The 26,271-nt window shown below is 48.8% G+C and overlaps 2 protein-coding genes across 7 annotated transcripts in view; both read right to left on the reverse strand.

Moving 5' to 3' along the window:
* DIP2B (disco interacting protein 2 homolog B) overlaps window positions 1-3,778 on the reverse strand; it is a 63,496-nt gene extending 59,718 nt beyond the window's left edge. For all 3 annotated transcript variants that reach the window (XM_061443326.1, XM_061443325.1, XM_061443324.1), the window contains exon 1: window positions 3,674-3,778. In XM_061443326.1, the coding sequence (XP_061299310.1) occupies window positions 3,674-3,761 (88 nt within the window). In that variant the 5' untranslated portion in view covers window positions 3,762-3,778. The remainder of the gene's footprint in view (window positions 1-3,673) is intronic.
* A 1,412-nt stretch (window positions 3,779-5,190) lies between these two features.
* Window positions 5,191-26,271, reverse strand: LARP4 (La ribonucleoprotein 4). Of its 4 annotated transcripts, XM_061443333.1 has the most exons (17): window positions 26,213-26,271; window positions 21,036-21,210; window positions 20,676-20,823; window positions 19,351-19,509; window positions 18,970-19,045; window positions 18,332-18,468; window positions 17,522-17,625; window positions 16,418-16,528; window positions 15,986-16,039; window positions 15,152-15,361; window positions 14,461-14,564; window positions 12,095-12,328; window positions 11,299-11,347; window positions 10,963-11,121; window positions 10,531-10,652; window positions 10,135-10,303; window positions 5,191-9,602 (listed from the first exon to the last, which is right to left on the reverse strand). In XM_061443333.1, exons 2-17 carry the CDS (start codon window positions 21,039-21,041, stop codon window positions 9,267-9,269), a joined length of 2,178 nt encoding a protein of 725 aa, XP_061299317.1. In that variant the 5' UTR covers window positions 21,042-21,210; window positions 26,213-26,271; the 3' UTR covers window positions 5,191-9,266. The 4 variants fall into 4 exon arrangements, with proteins under 4 accessions (XP_061299317.1, XP_061299316.1, XP_061299315.1 ...); XM_061443332.1 differs by lacking the exon at window positions 21,036-21,210 and having other exon boundaries at window positions 20,676-20,820; window positions 26,213-26,265; XM_061443331.1 differs by lacking the exon at window positions 21,036-21,210 and having other exon boundaries at window positions 26,213-26,265.

Consider the following 26,271-nt stretch of genomic DNA (forward strand, 5'->3'; position numbering starts at 1 on the left):
AAACACAGCAGCTAAATAAGCTCTTCCTGAGCGTGTTTCACCCTCTCAGACACAGGATGGCTCGGGATACGTGCCCTGCTTCCAAAGCAAAGCCCTCAGCACCCCGCCATCGATGCTGCACCGAGAGAACAAACTCTGCCCCACCAGCAGCAGAGCAGTCTCGGAACGTGCGCTAAACCCGATGCAGTGAACGTGCTTAATGACAGCTCCATTAACATCGCTGTGATGAGCTTAACGCGAGAGGAGCTGCCTGAGAAAACCCTACGAGCACCCAGAGGTCCCCCAGGCTGGGTGCTGGGGTGCTTTAACACCAGCGTTTACAGGTGAATATGGGACAAAGAGAGCCATTTACCTCGTTCTGTGAGCTCCTCAGCACACAGGGCGAGCCCTCGAAGGAACAGCATCACATTGTGGATGCAGAGCCACCCGGACACACGGCTGCAGCTCAAGCCCAAAGGCATGGGGCTGAGCTCCCATGCACAAAGAGATGTAAAACTTGGTGGGGGGAGTCTTCTTTAAAGTTAATATCCCTGGCAGTTGTGCTCATGAACAAGAAGCAGATGCAAATACAACCCCAGCCCTTCCCATCGTTAGGGATGCAGGATGTGGGTGGTACTGACTGATGAAGAAAAGCAGCAGAAAGAAAGAAAGAAAGAAAGAAAACACAAGTGGGAAAAGAGGGAAAACCTGAGTAATGATGAGCAGGTTCCAGGTTCACAGCTCCACGACCCAATTCACTGCTCAGCTTCAGTCCTTGTGCTTTCAACACTTAGAGGCTTACAACAACACTGGGCCCTTCCGTAAGGGAATGGGACGCCTCCATTAACGTGCAGTGGGTAAGATTTGGGTATGACACACTTCCCATTGATGGAAGACAATGGGAATTCTTATCTACACTTCCAAATAACTGAGTTAGGCTCAAACCAGTCACTGAGGCCAAATAAAGACACACAATAAAGACTGAAATAATGCAGTTTGTGTTCACTAATAGTCACCATTTCTTGAAGCACACCCCACTGCTCTGCTCAGACACCTTACACGTACTCAGGAGCAGGGCTACTCTTACTTCCATGCTGACCACAGGGCTCCGTAAGGAATACCCCAGGAATGGCAGAGGTATAATTTGCCCTGCTGCTCTGCCTGCACAGACTGCTCCTGAAGGAAGCCTCACCACTGCAAACTACAGTTCCTATTTTAAGCAGACATTAAACTAATCCCGCTCCATTCTGCATCCGACTTGCTGACACAGCAACTTTCCCAAGCAGAACGCCAGATAACATTTGAATACTGGATTTCCCCTATATTGTTAGGAGTTCTCTGCACCGTGCTGGGGAGCGGTAACAGAGCCCTGCACAGCAGAACTCACTGCTGGGACCAGCACCCAAGTTCTCCATGCCCTCAGCCTGCAGCCTCCAGCATCCGAAGGCACCTTCCAAACCCTATCCCGCTCATAGGATCGCACCTCAAGGACTGAGCACCTTGCTTCCTGCACGAGCTCCCTGCAGCTGCAGCTCCCCTCCTGTTCCAAAAGCAACGTGTCTGCACCCAGAAGCATTTACACAGTAAACAGTTAAGCCCAGAGACAAATAAAGCTGCAATGAGAAGGCGGGGGAATAAAGGCTCAAGTGTTGTTATGGGGGCAACAACGAAGCAGCTCAACGTGAGGCACTGCTGCTGGTCCTAATGAAATGCTCCTATTCAGCGTTGTTTACTACGCACAGGCCCTGGCTCCAGTCAGTGGCACAATGCACACACACGCCTTCGAATCTGGAAGCTTAAGGCTCAAACTAGGGCGTATGTTTCAAGACCCATACGATGACGTTCCCGGGCTGACTCACTCGGCTCCTTTACAGGGCAGACCTCAGTTATCTCAGCACCAAGATACCATGGAAAACGTTTCCAAGAGGCCGGGGCCACAGCCACACAAAGTTCTATGGGATCATGGAGCGGGGGTGATAGAAAAAGTGATGTGAAGTTCAGCAGCCTGACAGTATCTGAAGGGGGGCTGTGGGGATGCTGGGGAGGGACTCTTCATTAGGGACTGCAGTGACAGGACAAGGGGTAACGGGTTCAAACTGAAACAGGGGAAGTTTAGAGTGGAACTAAAGAGGAAGTTCTTTGCTGTGAGGGTGGTGAGGCACTGGAATGGGTTGCCCAGGGAGGCTGGGAATGCTCCATCCCTGGCAGTGTTCAAGGACAGGTTGGACAGAGCCTTGGGTGACCTGGTTTAGTGTGAGGTGTCCCTGCCCATGGCAGGGGGATGGAACTGGATGAGCTTCAGGCCCTTTCCAACCCAAACCATTCCATGATTTGCACAAACAAATCCATAAGATGCCCGAGGATTAAATCCACAAAGGGGGCGGTGGATTAAATATGCAGAGAATTCCTTACAGAAAACTTCCCTCTTTAGCACTGAAGCTGAAGCTATTTGAGCAGCTTGTTAAAAATCACCACCATATCACAGTTATTTTAGCAAAAAGACCTATTTTTGGTACGGGGTCAAACTCTAACGGGCTTTCGGCATCACCACTTCCATAAACTCCAAGGAAATGCTTAAAACCAACAGCAAATAGTAAAGAACACCCCCCAAAATCACGTCGTATTGCATTCAGAGCAACGGGAACGCTCTGCAGTTCTTTGTTAGCCTGGAGTGCCCAGAACCAAACAGCAGACAACGTTATCCCTTCGGTTAAACGCGGCCAGAAAACACATCTGAAAACAGCTGACAAAGGGAAACAAAAGGGGAAATAAAAGCTAATGGTAAAGTTTGCCTACAAACGAGTTAAGAAAGCACCACCAAGGCCTCCCCATAAACCACATCCAAGCAGCACTGCGAGCAATGGGGGGCTGCCAGCTCCCAGCTCAGGGAATGAAGCCCCGCTCTTGGCTTCAGTCAACGGCCTCCGTACACACTGCAGGTGCTGGGGCAAAGAGAGGATGAAGACGGATGCGACCACGGCTTGATTCTGCCTCGGGTTTCGTACTCAGTGGGAGCACAGCGCGAGCCCTCCCATGCTGATGGCACCAAGCTCCGTGCCCTGACGGAGGGTAAATCAAAGCAATGCAAAACAGCGCTACCTGCTCTGCAGCCTTCACCCTCGGATTCATCCCTCGGGCTCCGTGGGGAGGGGGGTTATGGGGGGTTTATAACAACGCGATACCGAGAGCCGCGGTTTGAGCCCTCAGAAACAAAGCCGGACCCATGCAGAGGAGGCACCAGCACAAAACCCCCTCCGGAACACGCAGGCTCTGTCCCGGTGATGGCCCCGCAACAGAACTCGGGCACGAAGTGGAAACGGCTCCGGCTTCACTGCGTACCCCAGGTTCCTCCGTCCGTCCCCCCCCAGCCCCACCGCCTGCCCCCCAGGCTCCCTCCCTCCCGCTCCGCATCCTTCAGCTTAGAAACTACCGGGAAGGGGCCACAGGAAGCAAAGCCCCATCGAGGGGGTGTCTCCCCCCCCCCAACCCCAGCCCAGCCCCGACGGCAGCCCCCGCACCGCCGGCCCCCGAGCCCCATTCCCGGCCTCCTCACACCCAGCCCCCCCCCGGGCCTCCTCTCCCTTCAGCCCCCCTCCACCCTCACCGCCTCTCGGCCTCCACACACGGAGGCTCCCCCGGGCCCCGAGGCCAGGGCAGGACGGGCCGGGCTCGCTCCCGGCGCTCCGCTCCTCACCTTCGGAGAGCTCCAGCTCCAGCTCCGCCAGCTGCTCACGGACCTCGCGGGGCAGCGACGAGACCCCCGCTGCCGCCGGCTCGGCCATGGCGTGCGGAAGGGGACGGGGGCCGAAGGCAGGGCCCAAGCACGGGGCTCGGCTCCGGCTTCAGCGCCGGGGGCTCCGGTCCGCGGGCACAGCGGGAGCGGCCGCCACCTCCGCCATGCTGATCCCCAGCGTCACGTGACGGGGGCGGCGCGCCCGACAAGCCTCACCCTAGGGCGCCCCCTCGCGGCACGGCCCCTTCCCTGCAGCTCCCGGCCCCACCGGAGCCGCTCCCGGAGGCCTCGGGTCGCCCGCCCCGGTCTTAGCGAGCGCTCCCGGCCGGACCCAGGGCACCGGGGCCGCGGGTGTCCCCCGTCCCCCCCCCGCAACACCCGCACCCCCTCAGGCCGCCCCGCTCCTTCGGCCGGGAAGCGCCGTCGCGACCCGGCACCGACAGCGGAGCAACTATCGCGACAGCGCCTCGTGTCGGTGCTGTCGGAGGGGGAAGTGAGGGTTGGGGTAGCATCACCCCCTTTTATGGCATCCCCACATGGACAACAGGCCTCGCCCCCCCCCCTCCCCATGGCCTTCAGAATGGGCAAAATGGGGCTAAACCCCCAAAGTTTGGTCCCCCCTGCGTTAAGCAATAAATAAAGGTAACCAAAGGAAACCCCATTTCGAGCTGAGCCCAGCAAAACACATGGAATTCCACGAGTTGGGTGGGAGTTTGGTTTGTTTTTTGGTGTGGTTTTTTGTTTGTTTTTTTTTTTTCCTTTTAAATCAGCTTTATTTTTCTACCTGTTATTTCAATTTCCCATAGCACCTTGGCAATGTCAGAAACAAATACAAATAGCACGTCGTCATCATTGGAACAGTTAAAGCATGAACCTGCTTCACAGAGGGCTGACAACGGGGCGATGCCGGAACGGACACAGGAGAGAAGCTTTTCTCCTTCCACTGCAGCCCTACCGCTGTGAAGAGAGGGATCACAAATGCCAAGGGGCAGCTGGATTCATCCGGGAGGAAGGAGAAGGCTGCGGTAACGTGAGCTCAATATATTATCTGAATATCTTGTATTCTATAAAAATTAGAACAAAAACAACCATTTCTGCACAGTCTTTACATTGGAAATCGCTTTTTTTTTTTCTTTCTTTTTTCTTTTTTTTTTTCTATTTTTTTTTTGGAAACTGTATCCATAACTGAAGCTCCATAAAAATAAACCTCTGGTTCTTAAATATAAAACTTTAAAGTTGTTACAGGTTAGGTTGCAGATGGATTTATCTCTCTTTCAGCACTAAGCTGCTTTCACTCCATTTCGAGTCCTCCCAACTGTACATGAAAACAGACTCGATTCACTTCTTGAAGTGCCCCTGCTAAAGGCACTTAAAGAGCCACCTAAAACACTCCCACAAACCCAGGTTAGGTACCACCCTAAAGGAAGCTCGCACTAGCTGTAGTATATACACACACAAAAGAAGAGCATGAGAAATCATTCGGATTAATGGCAACAATCTTAATGTTTCAAGAAGGAAATATCAAAATTAGAAACAAACAAAGAAACAAACTTCTATTGCATATCTGTAGTCATCAAGGATTTACAAAAAAAAAAAGCAAGGTTTCCCCCCGAAGTGCATTTCTGTTGCATCGTCTGTAATACAATGGCGCATTTTACAGGTTTAAAATATCCTCATCTGTACATAGCAGGTATTCTACCCCAGGTGAACGTTCACTCGGGTTAACAGTAAAAAGAGCAGACAGTTTCAAGACAATTAAGCTGATATCGACAAAGTAGTAAGGCCATAGCTATTTAACTACAGTAAAGCATCGATTAAGTCACTTATTTGCTACTGATTTGCCACAGTATCATCTTTCTCTTCTGGTTAATAGAGTGGGTTACTTTTTTTTTTATTTTTTTTTGCCTTTTTTTTAATTCTTTTTTTTTAACCTACTGCTAAAACTGCACCATCCTACTGTGCCAGGCTAACTCTTTCTTTATGGTTTTTAAAAGACAAAACAAAGATAGCAGGAATGTAAGATGCTAGAAACCTAACTTAATTTTAGAAACCAAAAGGAAATAAACCCCAAACTTTTGTGTTTTTTTTTGCACTTGTAATTTTCCTATCACATGCAAACAGTTAAAACTTCTCTTTTTCACTCCTCAGCAGAAGGACAAGAGAGCGGCCCAATCCCTTCCGTGCACAACGATCTGGAAAAGAAGGTAACTTGGGGAAGTGTACGTCTGCAGCTAACAAAAGCCAACAACGCTGAAAGCAAGCCACAGCTCCTAAACCTCAAAAGTGAGGTGGGATTTGCACCTTCTGGTACTTTTATACCCAAGAAGGCACCACGGAGAACCGTCACTTGTCACGTCAAGCGCGCAACGAACGTGGCTGTTGACCAAGGGACAGTTTCACCTCTGCTGAGGACCTGATCCAGCTCCAAGGGCACGAGGAGCTGTGCTGGCAGTCAGTCTGGCTCCGTCCCCGCATCCCCCAGTCCGTCACAACACGCAGACACAGGCAGAGAGACACAAGGCCTTGCCCGTGTCCCCAGTGGGGAGGAGAATGTAGCAGCTAGCCATCTAGGTTATATGTTTGCCATGCAATACAAGTACTGCAGGAGAACTTGCACACAAAACTATGGTTTTCACAGCCTTTATATTTACTTATTCCCCACACACAAACACACGTAAAAGAATAGAAAGGAAAGAAAACAAAACCACAGTTACCAATGGCACTGGGGGAGGAAGGGAAACGCTGAAGTTAAATCCTTGCACGCAGGTATTAAATAAATAATGGTGACTGTCCTCATCCAAGTTTGGCTATGCTGGAAACAGCCAACGGGTTCACAGACTTACTTGCCTACACTGTACAAGAGCCATAATCTGCTGCTGGAAAACGCACACCCAGGACATACAAAGCATCCTTTCCATGGTCAAGCTTTCCCAATCGCCTCACAAAACCAAGACTGAACTGCAGTTTGGGGTTCTCCCCCCCCTTCCCCATATCTAATAAATGAAGAAGTTACATTTCACAATCCTTAACAACTCGGATACCTTCAGCACTACGCAGTTATTCTGTGCACTGGCCTGGAAGCGGATGCCTGCATGGATCAGGATTAGCTCCATGCCCTCACCCCAGAGCCTGGAGAGGAAGATCTCCACAAGTCTCTTCCCAAAGAGGAGCTCCTCGGAGCAGCAAACAGCTCACAGCAGCCGCTCGCATCCCAACGCTTCCTCCTCTTTGCCACGACAGTGCACATCTATCCTAAATATCTGCGACTATCATACAGCTTTGTTTCTCCAGCTGGACTGCAGTAATTCTTTATGGCCTTTAAAATGATGCAAAATTAACGCTGAACTCATTACACTTCAGAACTCGGAACACTTGTAAGCATTCCGACTCCTCTGTCGTTCCAACAGATGTAGCATTATCGAGATAAATGGCAAAGGGCTCGTAAGCATCCCTAAACTGGAGACGTGATCAAGGATTTCTTTTACTAAATCAAAAAAACCCGTCCCAAGCCCAGTACAGGTAGTTTCAAAGTGAATAATGATTTTGGGGTTCATATATATATATATATGTGTGTGTATATATATAACATGCGTAGAAATGAACAGTTAATTGCATAAATACATTATATCGTGTTATGAATCAAATCAAAGCAATTGCCAAGCTGAATAATAAGTTAGAGAAATGACAACTCTGGCTTTATATATATATTTATAAAAATAGATATGAGTGTTCTCAAAGCAGTTGATAGAGAATGCCTACTGAGTAAGAAGTCGCCAAGGATTACCTGGCTAAGAAACCAGAAGATGAAAAGTCTTCACAGTTATCTGAACTGCCACTTACATTCATTCTAATGGCAACACTAATATATTACTAAGATGTTTACGGTATATATCACAATTGAGTTTTCCAGTGTTCACAACTTACGACTTTAAATTTGTACACTTGCTATTCACTAAAAGAAAAAAAAAAAAGGAAAAAATAGAGAAAACCCAAAAAGGTGTGATTCTTACTGCTGGAAGCTACTTTTCCCTAACGCTTTATACAGAACTTTGAACCCTGGCATGCTGATTTTGGCCGATTAATGCACTGAATTTTCCTATTTCAGTCTTTATGGTAATCACCTTGAAACTTAACCACTTACTACACAATAGTGTTGCAAATTTAGTCAGCACACAGCTAGGCAAGACACTACCTTCCAAGCAGCTTCTCCGAGCATGAGGGGTTTAACTCTTTACCTTTAGTTCCACTTTAAACAGTTAAAAAGTCAGTTGCTACTACATCAGCTGTAAACAGTGAGTTCCCAGTACATATAAACCCTGATTTCTAGCATACAGCATCCAATACCCTACTCCAGAACACAACTCATAGAACGGTTTGGAAGGGATCTTAAAGATCTTCTAGTTCCAACCTCCTTTCATGGGGAGGCTGTCAGTACATACACCAACATGCATGCCTGTCAGTGTATAGAAAACCCAGCCACGTCTCTGATTTGCTAGCCAAAGAGACAGCAGTCTAACCCTTGTGGGACAGGCAGAGCTCTGTGCCCACAGTTCCCACCTGCAAGGCAGAATTCCACATCCACCACTGGAATCCCAGGCTCTTCGCTCATGAAGTACTGTGTAGCCGCCCATCAATCCTACACTGGGCCTGCCTCAGGAAAACATAGCAAGAGAAATGCACAAAAAGTCTGTAATAAAGAGATTAGAGAAAGTAACAAGCAAGGGAAAAAAGTAAAACCAACCCCAAACCTAAGAAACTGCCTTCAAAAGGAGGCGAAGAAAAAGGGCCAATGAAAAATTCCATCGGGCTCCCTTTAGGCTCCTTCTGAAGACAAGTTTTGTTGTCCACGTGCTCCCATCTACAGTCCAGCATCCTGAAAATGATAGTTTAAAAAAAGCTTGCTGAATGAATCATTAGTAAGGTCAAGAGACTCTACTTCAAGCTGGAAACACCAGGCTTACTACAGTAGTACATTCAGTTTGTATCATCTGAATGGTGACTAAGCCATGACAACGGTATCTGGCTGCAGTCACTCCACTCACACCGACCAAGCACCTCGGCGGCAGACGTGCTCTGCAATGCAAGGCCATCAAGGGCAGACACATCAGCCCCAAAGCCAAATGTTAAATAGGTTAAAAAAAAAAAAGTTCTAATTGTACAGAAATGCTAGATTTCTCAAAAATAATATTCTCTTATCCTTTTCTTCCTCCACTGAGGGACAGGGGAACTTCTCAATTCATATCCTTTCGCTTTGTCAAAACGCTACGTTCACAAGCCCAAACCTGATTTCAAGCAGGAAACCCTCTGCAAATTAAAAACAAAAACAAAAAAAAAATACAAAAATTATAATCTCTATATTTATATCGATTGGAATCCTCCAGCATCTGTGAAATCACTTTGAGAGATGAATTTCGGGACCCTCCCCAACTTCTCCGCACAAGCCGCGCTCCAGTTCAGTATTCCCCTTCGTGAATACTCCTTTCTCACAGTCTCCTTTTGCTGCTTATCTGTCCACAGCTCAAATGAAGCAGAGGAACAACTGGCTGGCCAGGTGTTACTTTGGTGAGCGGGGTGGCACGTACTGCTCCTTGCCGACACGCCGAGGTGCTCCCTGAGGCGATGATCTGCGTCCAAACTGGCGCCTCTGTTCCCTGATTTTCCCAGCAGCTCCCCTGGCAGGCCCGTTGCCTCGGAAGCCAGAATAATCCTTCAGCCGGCCTTCAGCCTTGTCGGGAGCCCGCTCCGAAGCCTTCTCGGGCGTACCGTTGTCTTCGGGTTTGGCAGGGGGAACGATGTTGGTGCGATGCTCCCGGAGAGGCTGAACAGGGACCGGAGGAGGCTCCTTTGGGGGCTTCTGGCAAACTTCAGCGTAACTTAGCTTGCGGGGCTCCTTTGGGACCAAGGGAGAAGAGCAAGGTTCACGTACCAGAACAACCACGCTGCGCTCTTCCACCCCGTCACAGGCACGACAGCGAGAACGTGTATGAGGAACCGTTCTCTGAAGGGGGCCTATAGGGATGCTGGGGAGGGACTCTTCATTAGGGACTGCAGTGACAGGACAAGGGGTAACGGGTTCAAACTGAAACAGGGGAAGTTTAGATTGGATCTAAGAAGGAAATTCTTTCCTGTTAGGGTGCTGAGGCACTGGAATGGGTTGCCCAGGGAGGTTGGGAATGCTCCATCCCTGGTGGTGTTCAAGTCCAGGTTGGACGAGGCCTTGGGTGACCTGGTTTAGTGTGAGGTGTCCCTGCCCATGGCAGGGGGGTTGGAACTGGATGATCTTAAGGTCCTTTCCAACCTTAACAATTCTATGATTACACCACAAGCTGTGGCAAACTCCACATGAGAAGGTCCCAGGCACTACAGCACATCCAAGAGAAAGGTCCCCACGTTCCCCACCCACTCCTTGCTCTGGGCCTCACCTGCATCAACAAAGCAGGAGCTGCACTTGCATTAGCAGAAGGTGAAGTGGTATTTGTCCTTGGTGGCTTTGCAGCACTGGTAGGAGACACAGACACGGGTGGGGAAACGTGGCTTGCGACTTCTTTCTGAGCAGACGCTTCTTCTGGCTTGCTCTCTGGCTGAACTGTGCTGTTACATCAAGAACAATTTATCATTAAAGCCTATTCACACAGAAATCACTGTGTGAGAAAGCGTTTTCTTCCTTTGAAGTCACAACTGAGGGGTTTTTAGGGCCATTACCACCATTTGTTAGTTCCATCTAGAGGCCTCTAGAGAAGCTGCCTACCTCAGAGGGAGAAGAAACCATTCTTTGCTAAGAGCATGCAAACTATAATATTCTTAAGTAATCTCCATACCTTAAGACCACAGCTTCAGTCTGACTTGGTGAACTCACACTTGCCACAGGCTGTTGGACAGGGCTGTGCGTCTCTTCTTCCTGAGCAGGGGCTGGAGAGCTGGGCAGCAAATCTTTGCTTTCCTGCACAGAAAGGGTAAATTGCAAAGGATGGAAAGATCAGAATGTGCTTCAACTGTTCAAGACATCTAAGAAGAACACTATTTCCAAAGGCTGGTTATGGGAATTTTACTTCTTTTAGAGCATCGTCTCTAAAGCAAGCACTCTTTATAGGGGCAAAGCAAACAGGTTAACTATTAGATTAACAAGCCTAGTACAATGCTTGGGCTTAAAGCATTCTAATGTGCAGCTCTAAAACTGATTCTTTAAGCAGGGCAGAAGGGAGAGGCAGCACATGCAGCCCACTGTGCACGTGCCAGGGAGGAGCAGGTACCTTTTCTTTGCAGACTCCTTTAACGATGTCGGACATCCTGCTCTCCAGCACAGGCTCTCCTGGTATTTTTGCCGTGCTGCCAGGCAAAGGTGGGAAATTTGATGCTAGCAAATCAAACTTTGGTGTCTGAGTCTTTGTTTCTGCTGAAGGCTGAGGTCTCTAGAGAAGGAGAATACCCGTTAATGGGGCTGTAACAGGGGCAGTGTCAGAGCATTTCCTCACTGAAACCCCACACTGTAACCCGGGAACTTAAGGACTACACCATTCCCCCAGCCAACGCAAAGCCAGCACACTGCACTGTGTGCAACTCCTTGCGGTAAGGGAAGCAGAACTTACTGAAACCCGGTCGTCTTCTCGTCTCCTCCGACCTCTGAAAACGTTCCTCCTTTAAAGGGAGAGCAGAGTCAGTAAGTGCATTCACGCAGCTGAAGTGCACACTCATCCGCACAAAGGGGAGCCTGTGGCAGGGAATTTACAGCAGCCTACTGATGTTCCTCAAGATACAGTTCTGGGATGTTCTCCATCTTCAGGAGGAGTCACTGCTGGCTCATAGCCAACACAGTAAACAAGTTCCCTTTTCTCTCCCCATGGAGGAGGTATCCTACAGCACTGTATCTGAACAAGGGACAACGAGACTGTACCATCATAGAAAAGTATCCTATAATTTTACAGAAATCATCTGATTTCTCACATCTCTGTCTTGGTCACGTATTTTTAAATGATTTAACAGACAGAACATAGAACCAGTTAACTTTAAAACATTTAGGAGCATTAAATTCCCCAAACGAGGATTTGCTTCTTCTTTACAGCAACACAAGTACCAACTGCTTTAATTCAGGCCACAAACCAGGCAGTTATACTGAAACAAAGACACCTCACTGCCTCACTGCAAGGGGTTTGTCAGAACAACTGACAGCTGTACAGTCAAGCAGGAAGCACCCGTGTGCCCAGTTAAGTGTTTACTGCACCTGGCTTGTTTAGACACCAGCTTTCCCCATCAGTCTTCACAGAAATACATACTGTGCCAATGGCTGGTGACCCTTGGCTAACACAAGTCAGTCGAACCCACAGCACAGTGTCCCAGCTGCCTCATGGTGTTTTACAGCAAAAAGCAGCACAGCCGGTTCTTTACCTGCCCCTGCCAATGCCATAATCGCCATTCTGCTCCATCTGTGCAGCAGGAGAATCCTTCTGGGAATAACCTTGGTCTTGGTGGCCTGTTACCGTGCTGTTATGTCGCTCCATAACAAAACTCCTTGAGCTGGCTCTGTTCAGTGGTCCGTCCCCCATGGGCATGGTACCGAGGGCAGCTGGACCCTCCGCAGCGTGTTCCGAGCTGCTGGATGATCGGAAGTGGGGCTTCACGCTGCGGGACACAGAGCAGCATCTCAGTCACCCAAACCACGAGGCACGGAACCACCACCAACTACAGTGCAGTCACAGCTGGCAAAGGAGCTCAGGAAACACCGCTCTTCCTTACCTCCATCTATTCCTTTTGGTAACGGCTTTGTTGCAACCTCCTCTCCTTTCAAGCGGTGCCGTTGGAAGAAAACACTGAAGTCGCTGCCCAATAGATTTCAAAGAGGGGGACACCCAAAAAAACCTCAACCAACAACAAAAAAAAACCCACCCAAAGGCTAGGAGCGGTGGAAGAACTGGAAGAACCCAACGAGGGATTCTTCCTTTGCCTGGGCCTGCAGCACGGGGGCATTGGCAGCGACGTGGAAAAATAAGTCCATGCTGAGGACCAAATTGATCCAGCCACAAGCAACAAAACTGAACTGGAGCAAGAACTGCTGGTCTGCAGTGCTGAGCAAAGGTTAATTCAAGCAGCATTAAGTACCAGGTTTAAGGCCCCAGTAAGGTAAAGTCTTCCATCAGCAGACACCACGGGGAGGAGGTAAGGGAACTGAATTCTTTCGTTTGGTTCAACTTGTTCTCAAACTGGAAGATCCTCAAGTCATTTTGCAGCCCTCAGATCTCATAATCTTACCCGTCACTGAGAAGGCCGCAGTCTTGTCTGGGCAGAAGAGCAAAGCAGAAAAGACGAGGAAAGATAAGGAAGGGAAAAAAAGCAGAGAGAAGGAGAGATGACATGAGAGAGCAAAGGGAAGGAAAAGCATGAGGTGCAGGCTGCCCAGACAGCCAACTGTCGGACCTGTTCTCTCTTAGCGCGATACTTGATCATCACTGGGCCAAACCTTGGAGGCTGCTGCCTTCCCTGTCTCCGGTCTGCGGAGAAATCCTGCTGAAGTGGAGCTGCTGTCACAACAGGAAGGTTTATCAGCTCAAAACCAGAGCTTTGTACAAGCAAAGGCTGAACAGGATTGGCAGGAACGATAAGACAACCAAGACAGACCAGCAGAACCTGTCCACGCTTGACCCTAAAGCCCTGACTTCACAACTCAGCCTGGACGTAACCAGAAGACTTCTAAAAGCTTAAGGATCACACAGATGTGATCTACAAGGCAGCAGTGAACGTATGGGCATTTCAAGATGTCAATGCTTGGGTGTGTACAACTCCTGTGTTGTTTCAGCAGCCAGAACTTCTGACAGGATCCCTATACGTGAGAGTTTTAAGTCTGGGCACAATTTAAGGCAAAAAAACCAAAACCCTACAGAACTCAAACACCTTTACAAAAAGACCTTAACTGGGAGCAGAGTAGCTGGAACTGAATCAGCTGCCCTGGCTCCCAAGTGGAGTCATGCTCCCAGTTTCACAGCCTGCATTAAGACTCTGCTGAGTCACTGCAGAGCAGATTCTGAAGTTCACCTTCTGCCAACAGCCACAGACCTTTAACTGCATCACAAGCCCTCTTATGTACTGGCAGTTGTCAACCGACTTCTCAAAGGATATAAAAAGCAGTTCCCATTCCCACAGGATACAGTGAAAGAGCTTGCAAATAAAACAATTCCCACCCACACAAACAGATTACGACTCCATTGTATTTACAGAGTACACTTTCAGCACATACAAAGCTGTTTCCTCCCCGCTCAGTGTTTATATCTGAGCTGAGTCCTTACAGTTAACAGGAAAGATGGGGATAAAGCAAATAAATTACAGGCCCAGACTCAGCATCAAGAAGTTTTAGCACACAGCAGTCAGGGCATGCAACTCTCAGCTGCATAAACTGAATGGCTCCCTGCAAGACTCATCACACGACAGGAAAAGCTTACTCTTGTGCTGCAGGAGTTTATCATCTGTGTATAACAAACATAATTAGAAGTGTTACCTTAGGAGGAAGTTAGTTATTTGTCTGCAGGAGTTCCTCTGAGGCTTTTAAAGGAGTTACCTTTGCTCTCTCCAGCAAAGGCATCCACTATTTTAGGATCTTAAGCTGCCACCTTGATTTTCTCTTATAAATCCAATTGGCAGATGTCATACATATTTGATAAAGCGACCCAATCCCATCAGAAGGCATTGCATTTTACAAGTGCAAGGAACACTTCAGCATCTCCATACTGGAAGTTCTCAGAGAGCAAACAGAGCTGTCTTACCGATTTCTATGGAATGGGCGACCTATACTCAACGAAGCAGCATTTGTTTTATATGATCCTGGTGTATTAAAGCCATTCACAAATCCACCGTTAGGAAAGGGGGCCTGCAACACACACACACACACACAACAACTCAGCGGCTCAACTAAAAGGAAAACGTTTGCAGTTTCATGAGATCAGCTTCAGCAGTTACTCATCTAGCCTGTACTTTCCATCTAGCACGCTGCGAAGTGAAAACCCTGCCAGGCTAACAGTCTGCACATCAGAGTCCTCCTGCTTTGCAGCTTTTCCAGTAACACCAGCTACTGGATACTGGAATTTCACACCAGAACTCACTGAAGTGAGTGGCAGTCCATGGGGAGCCCTGCAGCCTCTCTGGCAGTGCTGCTTTAGCAGGTCCATCCCTGGCGGTGCTCAAGGCCAGGCTGGACAGGGCTTCAGGCAACCCGGGCTAGTGGCAGGTGTCCCTGCCCATGGGAAGGGGTTGGAACTGGACGATATTAAGGTCCTTTCCAACTCAAACCAGTATGTGATTCCATGATGTAACATGAAGTACCCTAAAACAGAGGGATCTGACTAGAAAACCTGTGCATTCTACAGCTGAGAAGCCCGCTAACCCTTCTGATCTGTCCACCAAATGATCCCTGATGTTCTGGGTTAGCTCCTCACGTTTCCACCCGCCGTTACTTACCAGTGGTGTTTCAAAGTAAGGTGCAGGATTTGGAGACCAAGTCTGAGGCACGATGCTGTAAATTGAGTACTGCTGAGGACTATATACAGGCTGCATAAACAGCGGCGAGGCAAACTGTGCTTGTGTTTGAACTGGCTGAGTGTAGACACTGGAATCCACTACCCGGTAACCATTCTTAGCAAAAAACGTGTTGATGGCTTTTATCCTTGCCTGCAAGACAGCAAATCACATCGCAGGGTTGGGAGAAAAGGAGGAGGAATCCTTCTGGCCTACTGAAATTGTAACAGGGGATGCTAAGAGGAAGAAGATTGATTACTGCTTATGAATAAACACTGATAAAATCAAGAGAGATTACATTCTCACAGCGTGCTAAAGGGAAGGACACACTTTAGGTAGAGAATCCATCAAGTTTAAGACAAGCACTGCTTTCTATAGCAGTTAATTGTCCAGGCTCCAATTCTGACAGCTCCTCTCACAGTACAAACAGATCACTCGAGACTTAGCTGCAGAGCAGCTAACTCAGGCTAGAGACTCCTGATGGCAAGGGACCTGAGCTCTGCAGACCCAGATTCTGGGCAGCGTGGAGAAGGGAAGATGAAACAGGAATGTATTTCACACCTCCTGGGAAGCAGCACTGGGAATAACCAGCAGCCACACGACTGTCATTTCTCAGAGCTATCCATGACCTCATTCAAGTTCACAGCCAACAGAGCAAGTAGTATGAACCATCCCACTAATTCCTCAGTGTCATAACACCCCCCATGCACATTAGCATCCAAACACAAAGAATACACAATGCAGTTCTAACAGAATCCTCACATAATGCAGCCTTACCATTACTGGCTTGCCCTGAAAGGTTTTCACTTCTTCCCTTAGGTATTTAAATGCCTGCAGATATGAAAGAGATTAGACACCTTGATAAAACTGTACTTCTCCAAGGATGCTGCACGATTAACACAAACGTGTGGCAAGGTACTACCCCATTAACCCAGCTAAATTCATTAGCACTTCAAATTCAGCATACTGGATGACAGTTACGGTCACAGAGCACTGAGGCAAGAGGCAGACAAGGGAGTTATAACCCCACAGGCTCTCACCTTTCTTCTCTATTAACTAGAATTTGCCAATAACCTCTTAAAATAACAAAAGGGGTATCAGCAAACACCCATTTATGCCAGGCACAGGAAGCACACATGCAATCCTCCTGAGCAGGAGGAGTATTAGTAACAAAACCGAGATGTCACTGAGAGCTGAAGGCAGCCTTACCTGTTGGGCATCCGTATCCGACTGGAATGTAACGTACCAGTTGTTGTTGTGAGCAAACTCACAGCTGATCACTTTGGGGCAGTTCTCATTTTTAAACAGAGCTTTAACCTCCTAAGGGGGAGAAGTCAGGCAGTCAAGGGGAGCCAGCTCTAAGGTGTAAAGAGAGCACTAAACCAACAGAAGCTTACACTCCAGCTGCAGTTCTCCCTTAACCAGGGATGTTCTCTCATTCCCTCGAGGTGTGTTTCTGAACCCAACAACACCAGTCCAGCTTATCGAGCGCTTCAACTATAAAGTAGCAGACCCATGTGGAAAGAAACCCGAGCTCAGTGTAGAAGTGGTGACACTTCTGTATGAAAGAGGTGGCCCAAATGTGGCTTTAGCTCAGGGGAGACACCTAGACAAGAACAATTCTAGCAAATATTTCTAAGCCAAGGCAACCTGACGGCTTTGCAATAATCAGATTTTAAAGAGAGGGCAAAGCAGCTGTTCAGCATTTGAACTGAAAGAACTGATTAAAAATGCTGGTAGACAAACACCCTGTGTTACAACTTGAGAGAACAAAGAACTAAATCATTCCGTTCGCCAAATATCAGTAGGAATTTTATTATCCTCCCTTCCCTGAACATAATGAGCTCAGCTCACATTGGGTCACAATGAATGAGAAATGTTTAGTAACATTTCTCGCTGCCAAAACAACCGTCTGACTTCAAGGGAAGTTACTGCTGTGACAAAAATTCAGCCTGAATTCCAAGCTATGCCCTGGCCTGGTTTTGCTTCGGGATCTGAAAAGAAACCAGTCCAAACGTCCTTCCCAAAAAGCCCAGCCAGCTCAGGTTTGGGGCAGAGGGAAGTTCACTGGAGAGCATTTTAATGTGTAAGTAAATAAGGGGAAGGGACAACAACGCCAGCAAGTTTTTACTTTGGCTCTTTTGATAGTACAGCCAGGCAGAAAAGATAACTTACGTGATTGACAAGAAAAATATCAGTGTTTAATCAAATGAAATGCCAGCTGACCTTTGAAGCAACACTTCCTGCTGCTGTCTGAAGGCACCTTCCAAACCCATCAACAGGCTCTTCTTTCTTTCATTTCTATTTACTTACCTCTATAGGTGTTGTTTCAGGGATCTCCCGAAGAATGATAATACATCGCTTGTGGTTTGGTCTTACTTTCTCCCCTCTCTCATCCACTTGTACCATAGGAGAAGCTGAAATTAAACCAGAAACTTGGCTTAATACTGGACGTTGTACACAGCAAAGCACCTCAGCAGTAACAGACTCCATTACCAAACTTGTAACAAAGAACTGCTTAAGAATCCAGCTTTCTGGAATTCGGGGTAAAGGACTGTTTGATCTGCTATGTCCTGTTAGATCTTCAGCACAGTTCAGCTATTTGATGTTGCTTCCACCTACAGCTTAACTATCTAGAAAGCTCAGTCCTAAGTTCAATTCACTCCCAGCTCAAACTCAAGTCAGAGGGTATAAAACCACTCCTAGGCAAAGCCCTGACAGGGAAAGTTCAAGCAGGGAAACTGAGTCAGAACCAAGACTTTAACAGTTCACTGACAACTGTTTCCTGAAGCCACGTGCCACGAGGAACATCCTGCAACAGGGAGCATGGCCCAGGAATTCTAACCAGCTTTTCCTAACGGGCCTCTTCTAGTTTTATCACCTCTAGCTAACTTCTGCACTCAATCAGAAGACCAGCTTTATTCCCAGAGTAAGACTTTCCCTGCTCGCAGTACCTTTGTGTAGCCTCTTACTGGGCCAGATGTAAACAGTTTATTATAAAGCAAAAGATGAATTCAGGAGCATGGAACAGCCACTTACCCAAACACATGCTCCGAGACTAATACACTTCTCTAAAGCAAGCAAGGATTCTTTGTTCCACTGACACCAAACAGCCACACTTACATCTCAAAACTTCAAGGATGAGGTCCATATCAGTTGTCAGCTTCTTTATGCCTTCCATGTTGGCAATTGTCCATATCGGAACGAACTGGTCACTATCCATTTGAGACATCAGGTAGAGATCCTTTGAAAGATTCTCCCTAAAAAGACACGAGTTCACTATCTGATGAAAATGCTGAACTTCCCTTACAGAAGACTCAAACCAACAGGATAAGTGCAGGCCTAAACATTCACCAGCACCATCCACACGTAACTCTAGCCAGAATCCTGGCAGATCAACACTAAGCAGAGCAAGGTAATTCAAAAACCGAATGGAAGTTACAGTGCTCTGCATGTTGGTCTTCAAGACAGATCCTGCCAGAGACCTCTTTTGGTAACACACAGCTCAATCATCTCAGCACCTGACAACCGTGAGCTGTAAGCACAGAAATCCTACTCAATCCCCATTACAGGACAAGGATGGATGGACGGGACTGAACAGCTAGAAGGAACCGCAGGGTTTCTACAGCAGATCTTGTGTTACATCACAACCACCTCTCACTCACTGTTAGCGTTCTATGAAGATAGATACCAAGCCAGAAAAAAAACAGTTAATGATTTTAATACAGGGTTTATACAAAGCTACGTTAACTGCACTGTACCGTGAGAAGCAGAATTCAAGTTGCTTTTTCAAACATTCTCTAATGTCTTCTGTGGACACAGTGGAGCTGCCTTCACCTAGAAGAGACCACACTGACCGTCAGTTCCAGTTTCATGCTAAGAACACAATCCAAGAACACGTTTCAATGTACAATAAAAGGCAGAATCCTTTTAAGTAAGGCCAAGAGGAAAAGGTCATCTGAGACATGCTTACAGAGCACCACGCTACATCTTCTCGAATGACTTGGATCCCAGTTTTCACCTACTTGGCCAAGTGCTATGGATCTTCTCGAACACACATAGCTCCCACTCAGTCATATCATATTGCAGCACACTTCAGAGGATGACACGTACTGACAGAGGCACTGAACTCAGCTACTCACCAGACACTTCATAGATTTGGTATCCAAGATCCTCTGTCGCCAGGACAATTCCATTTGCAGATGCTTCATCGACTCCTGTCCCATTTCTTGTGGCCTCACAAGACGGGGAATACATCACTTCATATTGCTTGCAGCTATCCTCTGCAATCTCTATGTTACCTGGCAGAGGAACAGCCAGTGACAGAAAACCTACTGTGAGCTCCTAAACCCAAAGCACTGAAGTAGCTTACATCAATGCATTACGTGATTCCTATTTACATAAAGGACCCAGAAGCATCTAGTGGCTGTTATAACACACGCTGAAACCAGCCAATCTCTTCAGGACACCTCAGCTTAGCCCTCACCACAGCTGCTCGAGATAAAACCAAGCACAACTTCAGTGTGATCAGGAGAAGGAGGCTGCTCCAAGAAAATCAACTCCTCTGCTGGATCTTTTCCACACTAACAATGAATTCACTAAAACACGCTTCGGAGAAGAGACACTATTCAACTACTTGCATTAGGAACTGCTTAAAAGCAAGAACACTGTATCTGGAAGGAGTCTGTGTCACAAACTCAGAATTCTCTCTCTGCTTCTGCTGACTTACCAGAAACTTTTGACAGGGCCACCACACAAACTGAATCCTTGCGTCTTTATCCCTAACTTTTCCTATGCCTTTTTCCAGGGGGTCTTCTGCTTCCTGCTTAACAGGCCTCTGCTGTGCTTTGAGTACACTGCCTACACAACTGGCTTCAGATCAAGTCTAGGCCAAATCAGAGGAGTTAAACCATTTGAATATTTAGTTCTGGCCAACCACGTGGGAAGTACGGAAAACAGGGACTGAAACAGGATCAGCCTAAACGGAGAGGTGTTAACACAGATGTTTTGCAGTCCCTACTCCAGCACAACGCTCCTGTCTAACAGTTCTTGGCACCACCTCAGTGATTTACCAGGATCACAGGTGCCCTCAGATCTTATTTTCCCGTTCATGGGGTAAAGTGCATACTAAAGTGCAGCAACGGTGAACAAGCCACGAAACCATTTCTACACATTTAGCATCCTGTCTCCCTCTTAGCGCGTTACTCAGTCATCACTGGGCCCCTTGGATCCTGGTACCTGTCCTGTGCTAGCACAGCTCTGGACACTAAACCAGAGGTGGTTTAGGGATTGTGGTCAGGCCAATTATCTCTATAAAGTGCCTACTGCTTTCTCATGTTTATCCCATACTGCATCCTAACAACTTCAAGGACAAGAGCCAGAGGTTGCTTCTCAGGGCAGAAGTCCTACAGAGAAGCCTCAGTGCTACACAGAGCTGGGCTCTAAACCCGGGGCTGTGCCATCTCACCCTCAGCAGGAGTCCCCTGCGCAGCCGCTGTTTCTTGCCACGAGTGCTCTGCGCCATTCGTCGGTGGCACAGCCTCCCCACTCCCCTGGGGCACTTCTTGCCACACTTTGGCGTTAGGGTTTAAGCCAGCGCCCTTGGATGTTACCTGCTGGAGAGACCAGAACACTTCCATTAGGAGAAACAATCCCGAGCTGCTTCAGAAGTCAAGGCAGACAATACAGGTGAATTTAGTGATTTCTTTCGCTCTAGTTCCACATCTCAAGTGTCTAACCAGCTATTAAGCACCTATGTGATTTATTTTTTTTTTTCATTAATCAAAACAGGAAAATCCTTGGTATTTTCCAAGTATTTCATTTCTACCTCCATGAGAAGTGTTGCCTTCAACCTCTCTTTATTGACATCCGACAAGAGCAGCAGAGGCAGCAGCTAGCCGTCAAGGACTCTGGGAACTCACAAGCTTTTAAAGACTTGACTGTCATAATGCTCCAGGTCCCTTTCACCAGAGAGGGAAATTTTCCCTCCTCCAGACCCCTTCCTAGAAAGGATGGTAAAAAAACATATGTCAAGGAGAAGAAACTAATGGCTTAGTGACATCTATACTAACCAAGCATCGCCTGCGCTATGCCAGGATTCCTCATCAACTTACCTGAGTACTACCCCATTTCCCCAGGAGTTTACCTACATCTTACACACATCAGTGGGTTTACTACTAATTACTAGTAATTTCCACACTAATCATTTCCTTCAACTTGCAGCCAAGGACACTGAGAGGTGTTTCCAAGTGTTGGGATACACACACAGCGTCCCAGGCTGCCGAGGGGGATCGTCTCCCTTTGAGACTGGGCAACAAAGTCCATAGTTAGAGGGGAAACAATGAGACAGACAAGAGAAACTGCTGGATTCCAACCTGGAATCTGACACAGATAAATATTCCCATGGCAAAACAGGGTGCCTTCCAAGGTGCCCTTCCAAGAGCTGCTCAAGGGCCTTTGGGGAAGGAGTCCAGCAACAGCACAGAGGATAAGCACTGCGATGGCTTTTGCTCTACCATGAGAAAACAAACTCCTTCCACATAAACACGAAACTCTGCTTTTGCAAGCATTCCAAACACCCCACAAGCAACGGCGCTTGCTTCCTTCAGGCATCGGAGGGCAGCCCACTGCACTCACACCACTGGCTCGACTTTAAAAGGCCAAAGCCATTAATCCCAGCTCCTATCACACAAATTCCAATATAAGGAAGTTTGATATTTAAGAGACCAGCCTCTGAATTCTGAAATTAAGGAGTGCCTTACCATAGGCCTCAAACATAAAGCAAAAGGATAAGGAAGCAGTTGCAATAGCTTTAGAGATAATTCCTCTACCAAGGTCACGCCTAGTGCCAAAGCTGTTTGCTACAAGGACAAGCCCAGATCCAGCAACAAAAAACCTCCAGCCACCACCAGAGAGGTTGAAGACAATCATGAGAAAAGGCAAAACAAAGAGCACAGTTTGGGCAAGGCCCTCTCTGGGATTCAGGACCCCCCCCCCAGGCAGAACTGGTTGAACCCACACACCAATGGAGCTTTCCCACTTCCATTAATCCTGGCAGAAGAGTATCACTGGAAGCAGAAAGAGGCAGTTCAGTGTGAGAGGACACAGGCACAGCTCCCTTCTGTGCCAGAGCAATCGTTCCCCTGGAAGAAAGTGACCTGCTGCACCCACTTGCTTCAGGAGCGAGCACCAGCACATCCCATTTCCTTGAATTTACTTTTCATCGAAGCAAGAGAGACGAGAGACAACCAGGAGATGATTCATTATTCCATTAAAACAAACTTACTCACTGCCTTATGTCTCTGAGGTCAGGATGTAGGCTCATGCAGAAAGCAATTTTAAGGAATAAGTCTGATAAAGTGAAACTTCACTTCAGGGAGCTCACTACACTTGTGGAGGGGATCAGAAGGAAAAAGCAACTCTGAGGATGACAAATGATGTTACTCCCTTTAGCAAACAGAAGACACACGTGGTGACATGGAAGTTCAGAAATCACAGATCCAAGTGAAGAGCACAAAGGAACTAAACTGATTGCAGGGTGATACAGTGATGAATGGAGCCATGAATACAACGGAACACACCTGGAATAGAGCGTGGGCTGCTTCCTCTTTGTTCTAGAAACACTTCATGACATGTACTGCGACTCGGCAAGCCCCGGCCCTGATGCCATGCACGCTAACAGCAAGACACCGTGCACCAGATGATCTTAAAGTCATAGAATCATAGAATAGTTTGGGTTGGAAAGGACCTGAAGCTCACCCAGTTCCAACCCCCCTGCCATGGGCAGGGACACCTCACACTAAACCAGATCACCCAAGGCTCTGTCCAACCTGGCCTTGAACACTGCCAGGGATAGAGCATTCCCAACCTCCCTGGGCAACCCATTCCAGTGCCTCAGCACCCTCACAGCAAAGAATTTCCTCCTTAGATCCAATCTAAACTTCCCCTGTTTCAGTTTGAACCCGTTACCCCTTGTCCTGTCACTGCAGTCCCTAATGAAGAGTCCCTCCCCAGCATCCCCACAGCCCCCCTTCAGATACTCCTCCCCAACCCCAACTATTCTACGATTCTCTGACTCCGAGAGGAGAAGTCCCTCATTTCCATAAGCCTGTTGAAAGTACAGCGTGCTGTGCCCCACGAGCGGCTCTTCTGAAGAGGGTCCAGAATCTCAATTCTTGCTTATTTAACTGAGGCCAACCACCACCGAGCCCCTGTGATTGGCTGCACAACAACCCTCCCAGCGGCTATCGGGAACTTTCATGATGAGGTTAAAGCTTTCCAGAGTTACAAAGGTTAGGAACTGGTGCCCGGGAGCTGACAAAGCTGTCCTCCGCAGCAGAGCTGCCCTCCAGCTCCCACTCCTTTAGGCAAACGGGGATCAAAGATTCTCCTTCAGCAGCTCCTCACACAACCAACTAGAAAGCATCTATCTCTCTGCGAAAGGATGGCAAAGCATCAGTTTCTCACTGCAAGTCGGAATTACATTTAACAGATTCAATTAAGGCAAGCAAAAATGGAAACGTGGAGTTTCTTTTAAAGCAGTCTATTTAAATAGCAAATTATCCTGCACTGAGCTTGTGACAGATTTCCCACAGCAAACTTGATTCTCTAACAAGGAATCCAAGGGAAAAATCGAGAAGTTAATAAAACTCATAAGGCAAGAATCAAAGCATTTTCCAGAAGTGGAAAGGGGAAAAAAAAAAACCCCTAAGGATCAGCAAATCCATGGCAAAGAGAAGCTGGCAGGGGGGTTTGACAGGTAGGGAAAGAAACGTGTGTCCAAAGTGGACTCGGACCCGTGCCAGTTACCTGTCACCTCCCCAGAGCTTATCCAGGCTGTGAGGCAAACCAAGAGAGAGAAAGCTGGTGTCGGACCAAAAGCAACAAGGACAACTCCGTTGGAACTGACCACAGGAGATCAGGTAACGACAGCTCAGCCCTCGGAAGGTGCCAGGTAGTTCACAAAACACACATTAACTTTAATGGTTACAAGAGAGTTACTTCCACTGAACGCAGCGTGGTTCTGTCATTAGCATCCCACGACTGCAGGTGACTCCTTTCGCCCTCGGTCAAGCAAACACAGTTCTGCTGTATGAAGATGGTACCTGTGTCACCATCTTGTGTGTCCATCCCTCCTGTATGAACGGGGCGGGGGGGCACTTAGAGGGAAGCTGGAAGCCTCAGCTACCAGCAAACAGAGCCAGCAACACCCAGTGCCTCCCACGGGCCTGGTTTTCCAGCTAGGAAACATCACTGGCAACAATCAGAGCGCTGTTTCACCCACCTGAAACACAAAGATTTCAATTTGCCCAATAAATTCCTAATACACTGAATTAGGAGCAGGTACCAACTGACCACAGCCCAAAGCAGGCCCAGCTAGCTGTTATCAATCCCACTCTTCACAATGCATTTCTTAATGTTCCCAACGCACCTGAATCATGGACTGTGAACAGCACCCCTGCTCCTGGCTGGAAGTGAGAAACAAGAGCTACACCAATAATGCACAAAGAACAGTGGGAGCCTCCCACCAGCCCCTTACTGCAGCAAGTGTTTTCTGCCAAGGGATGCTAAAGGAAAAGCAAACCCCCCCATGGAGGAATCAATTCACGTTCACCACGTGCACACTCAAGTGTAAAAGGTAACGCTGACAGCTAAAGGGAGGCAGGGAATCCTCCTTCAGGACTTCCAGCACAGTCCCCTTCTGTACCTTATTTTTCAGGCAATCCCAATGATCCCAAGGTAAAAGCTGCATCTGCTTCTAAGCATCCGACTCCAGTGTTTCAGAGCAGCTGGGTAAGAACTCATGTTCCCTGCCCTGGCAGTGACAAGGCACCTTCAGAAAGTGTGAATTCTCCTCAAGAGCTCATCATTAAACCTTCCCAATTCTTCCTGAATGGAAAGCACAGACACTAACACCCCACATTGTCAGTGGGAAAGAAGACCAAGCAAAGCAACCCAAGTCGAGTTTCTGCTTTAAAACGGTTCACTGAACACGCACACACGCACTGCTCCATTTGCTCCAGCTCCTTTTGAGCCCCATCCAGCACCCAAGCACTGCCACCGCAGCTCCCATCGCTCCAACAGCTCCTCCTGAAGATAAAGATAGTCAAACCAAACGCTGTCACTCTGTGCCCATTGTGTGCCCCCCCCCCCCCCCCCCGTACAAATGAAGTGACATTCAGACCATCCTGAATACGCTCAGGACCGGGGCAGTGAGCCGCAGGAAGATGCTCCTTCCCACACCTTTACATGTAGAGGCTCCTAACCACGGGACGCGTGTCGGCATTCATTTGAAAGACCCCCCCACCACCGCACACACGCCACAATCCACCGCCCTCCCAGCACCCGTTTGCTCTGCACGCTTCTAGGCCAAAACTTAACTGCGGAGTCCAAAGCGGCCACGCAATTCCCTGGAGCGGCCTCACGGCACCGTTTGAAACGCTGCAGAGCGACGAGGCCGCGGCCGCGGACCCCAACGCGCTGCCGGGACGGACACAGGGATCTCGACCGCCACCCCCCGGCGCCCTCCCCGGGTCACCTCCACGGCTGGGGCCGGCCCGACCCGACCCGCAATGGGATCAGACCCAGCGGGGCCGCTCCGCCGGCCGAGCGCGCTGCCCCCATCCCATCGCCGGTGTTCAAGCACCGCGGAACCGCTTCCCACCGCGCCCAGGCCGAAGCGGGAGCCCCGCGGCCCGGCCAAGCGTTACCGAGGGAGCGGCCCGCAGGAGGCCCCCACCCGCCCGCCCGCCGGGCCCGCGTCACCTTCACGCAGGCCGCGGTGCGGCGGCTCCCGCCGAAGGTCACCGCGGTGCCTTTCACCTCCCCCCCCACCCCCCCCGGGAGCCCCGGCACCGGCGGAACCTTCGAGAAGGCCGAGCCCTCCCCCCACCGCCTCGCCGGGCCCGGATTTGCTGTGTCAGCCCCGGCGCGGAGCAGCGTGCGCGGCCTTCCCGCCACATGGCCCGGCCCGGCCCGGCCCCGCGCCGCCCCGCCGGGCCTCACCTCCACGAACAGCAGCATCGTGGTGGGGCCCGCGCCCTGCCCGGCGGGGCCGCGATCCG

This window comes from Pezoporus flaviventris, unplaced genomic scaffold (assembly GCF_033815535.1).
Source record: "Pezoporus flaviventris isolate CSIRO_AGI_PZ_B2104156 unplaced genomic scaffold, CSIRO_AGI_Pfla_v1 ptg000350l, whole genome shotgun sequence".
Taxonomy (NCBI): domain Eukaryota; kingdom Metazoa; phylum Chordata; class Aves; order Psittaciformes; family Psittacidae; genus Pezoporus; species Pezoporus flaviventris.

Coding starts and splice junctions, on each gene's coding strand:
- LARP4 (XM_061443331.1), bottom strand. Junction 17,626..18,331: donor CATCCTTGAAGTTTTGAGAT/GTAAGTGTGGCT, acceptor GTTTAATTTCAG/CTTCTCCTATGGTACAAGTG. Junction 15,362..15,985: donor TTCAGGGCAAGCCAGTAATG/GTAAGGCTGCAT, acceptor GCTGTCTTGCAG/GCAAGGATAAAAGCCATCAA.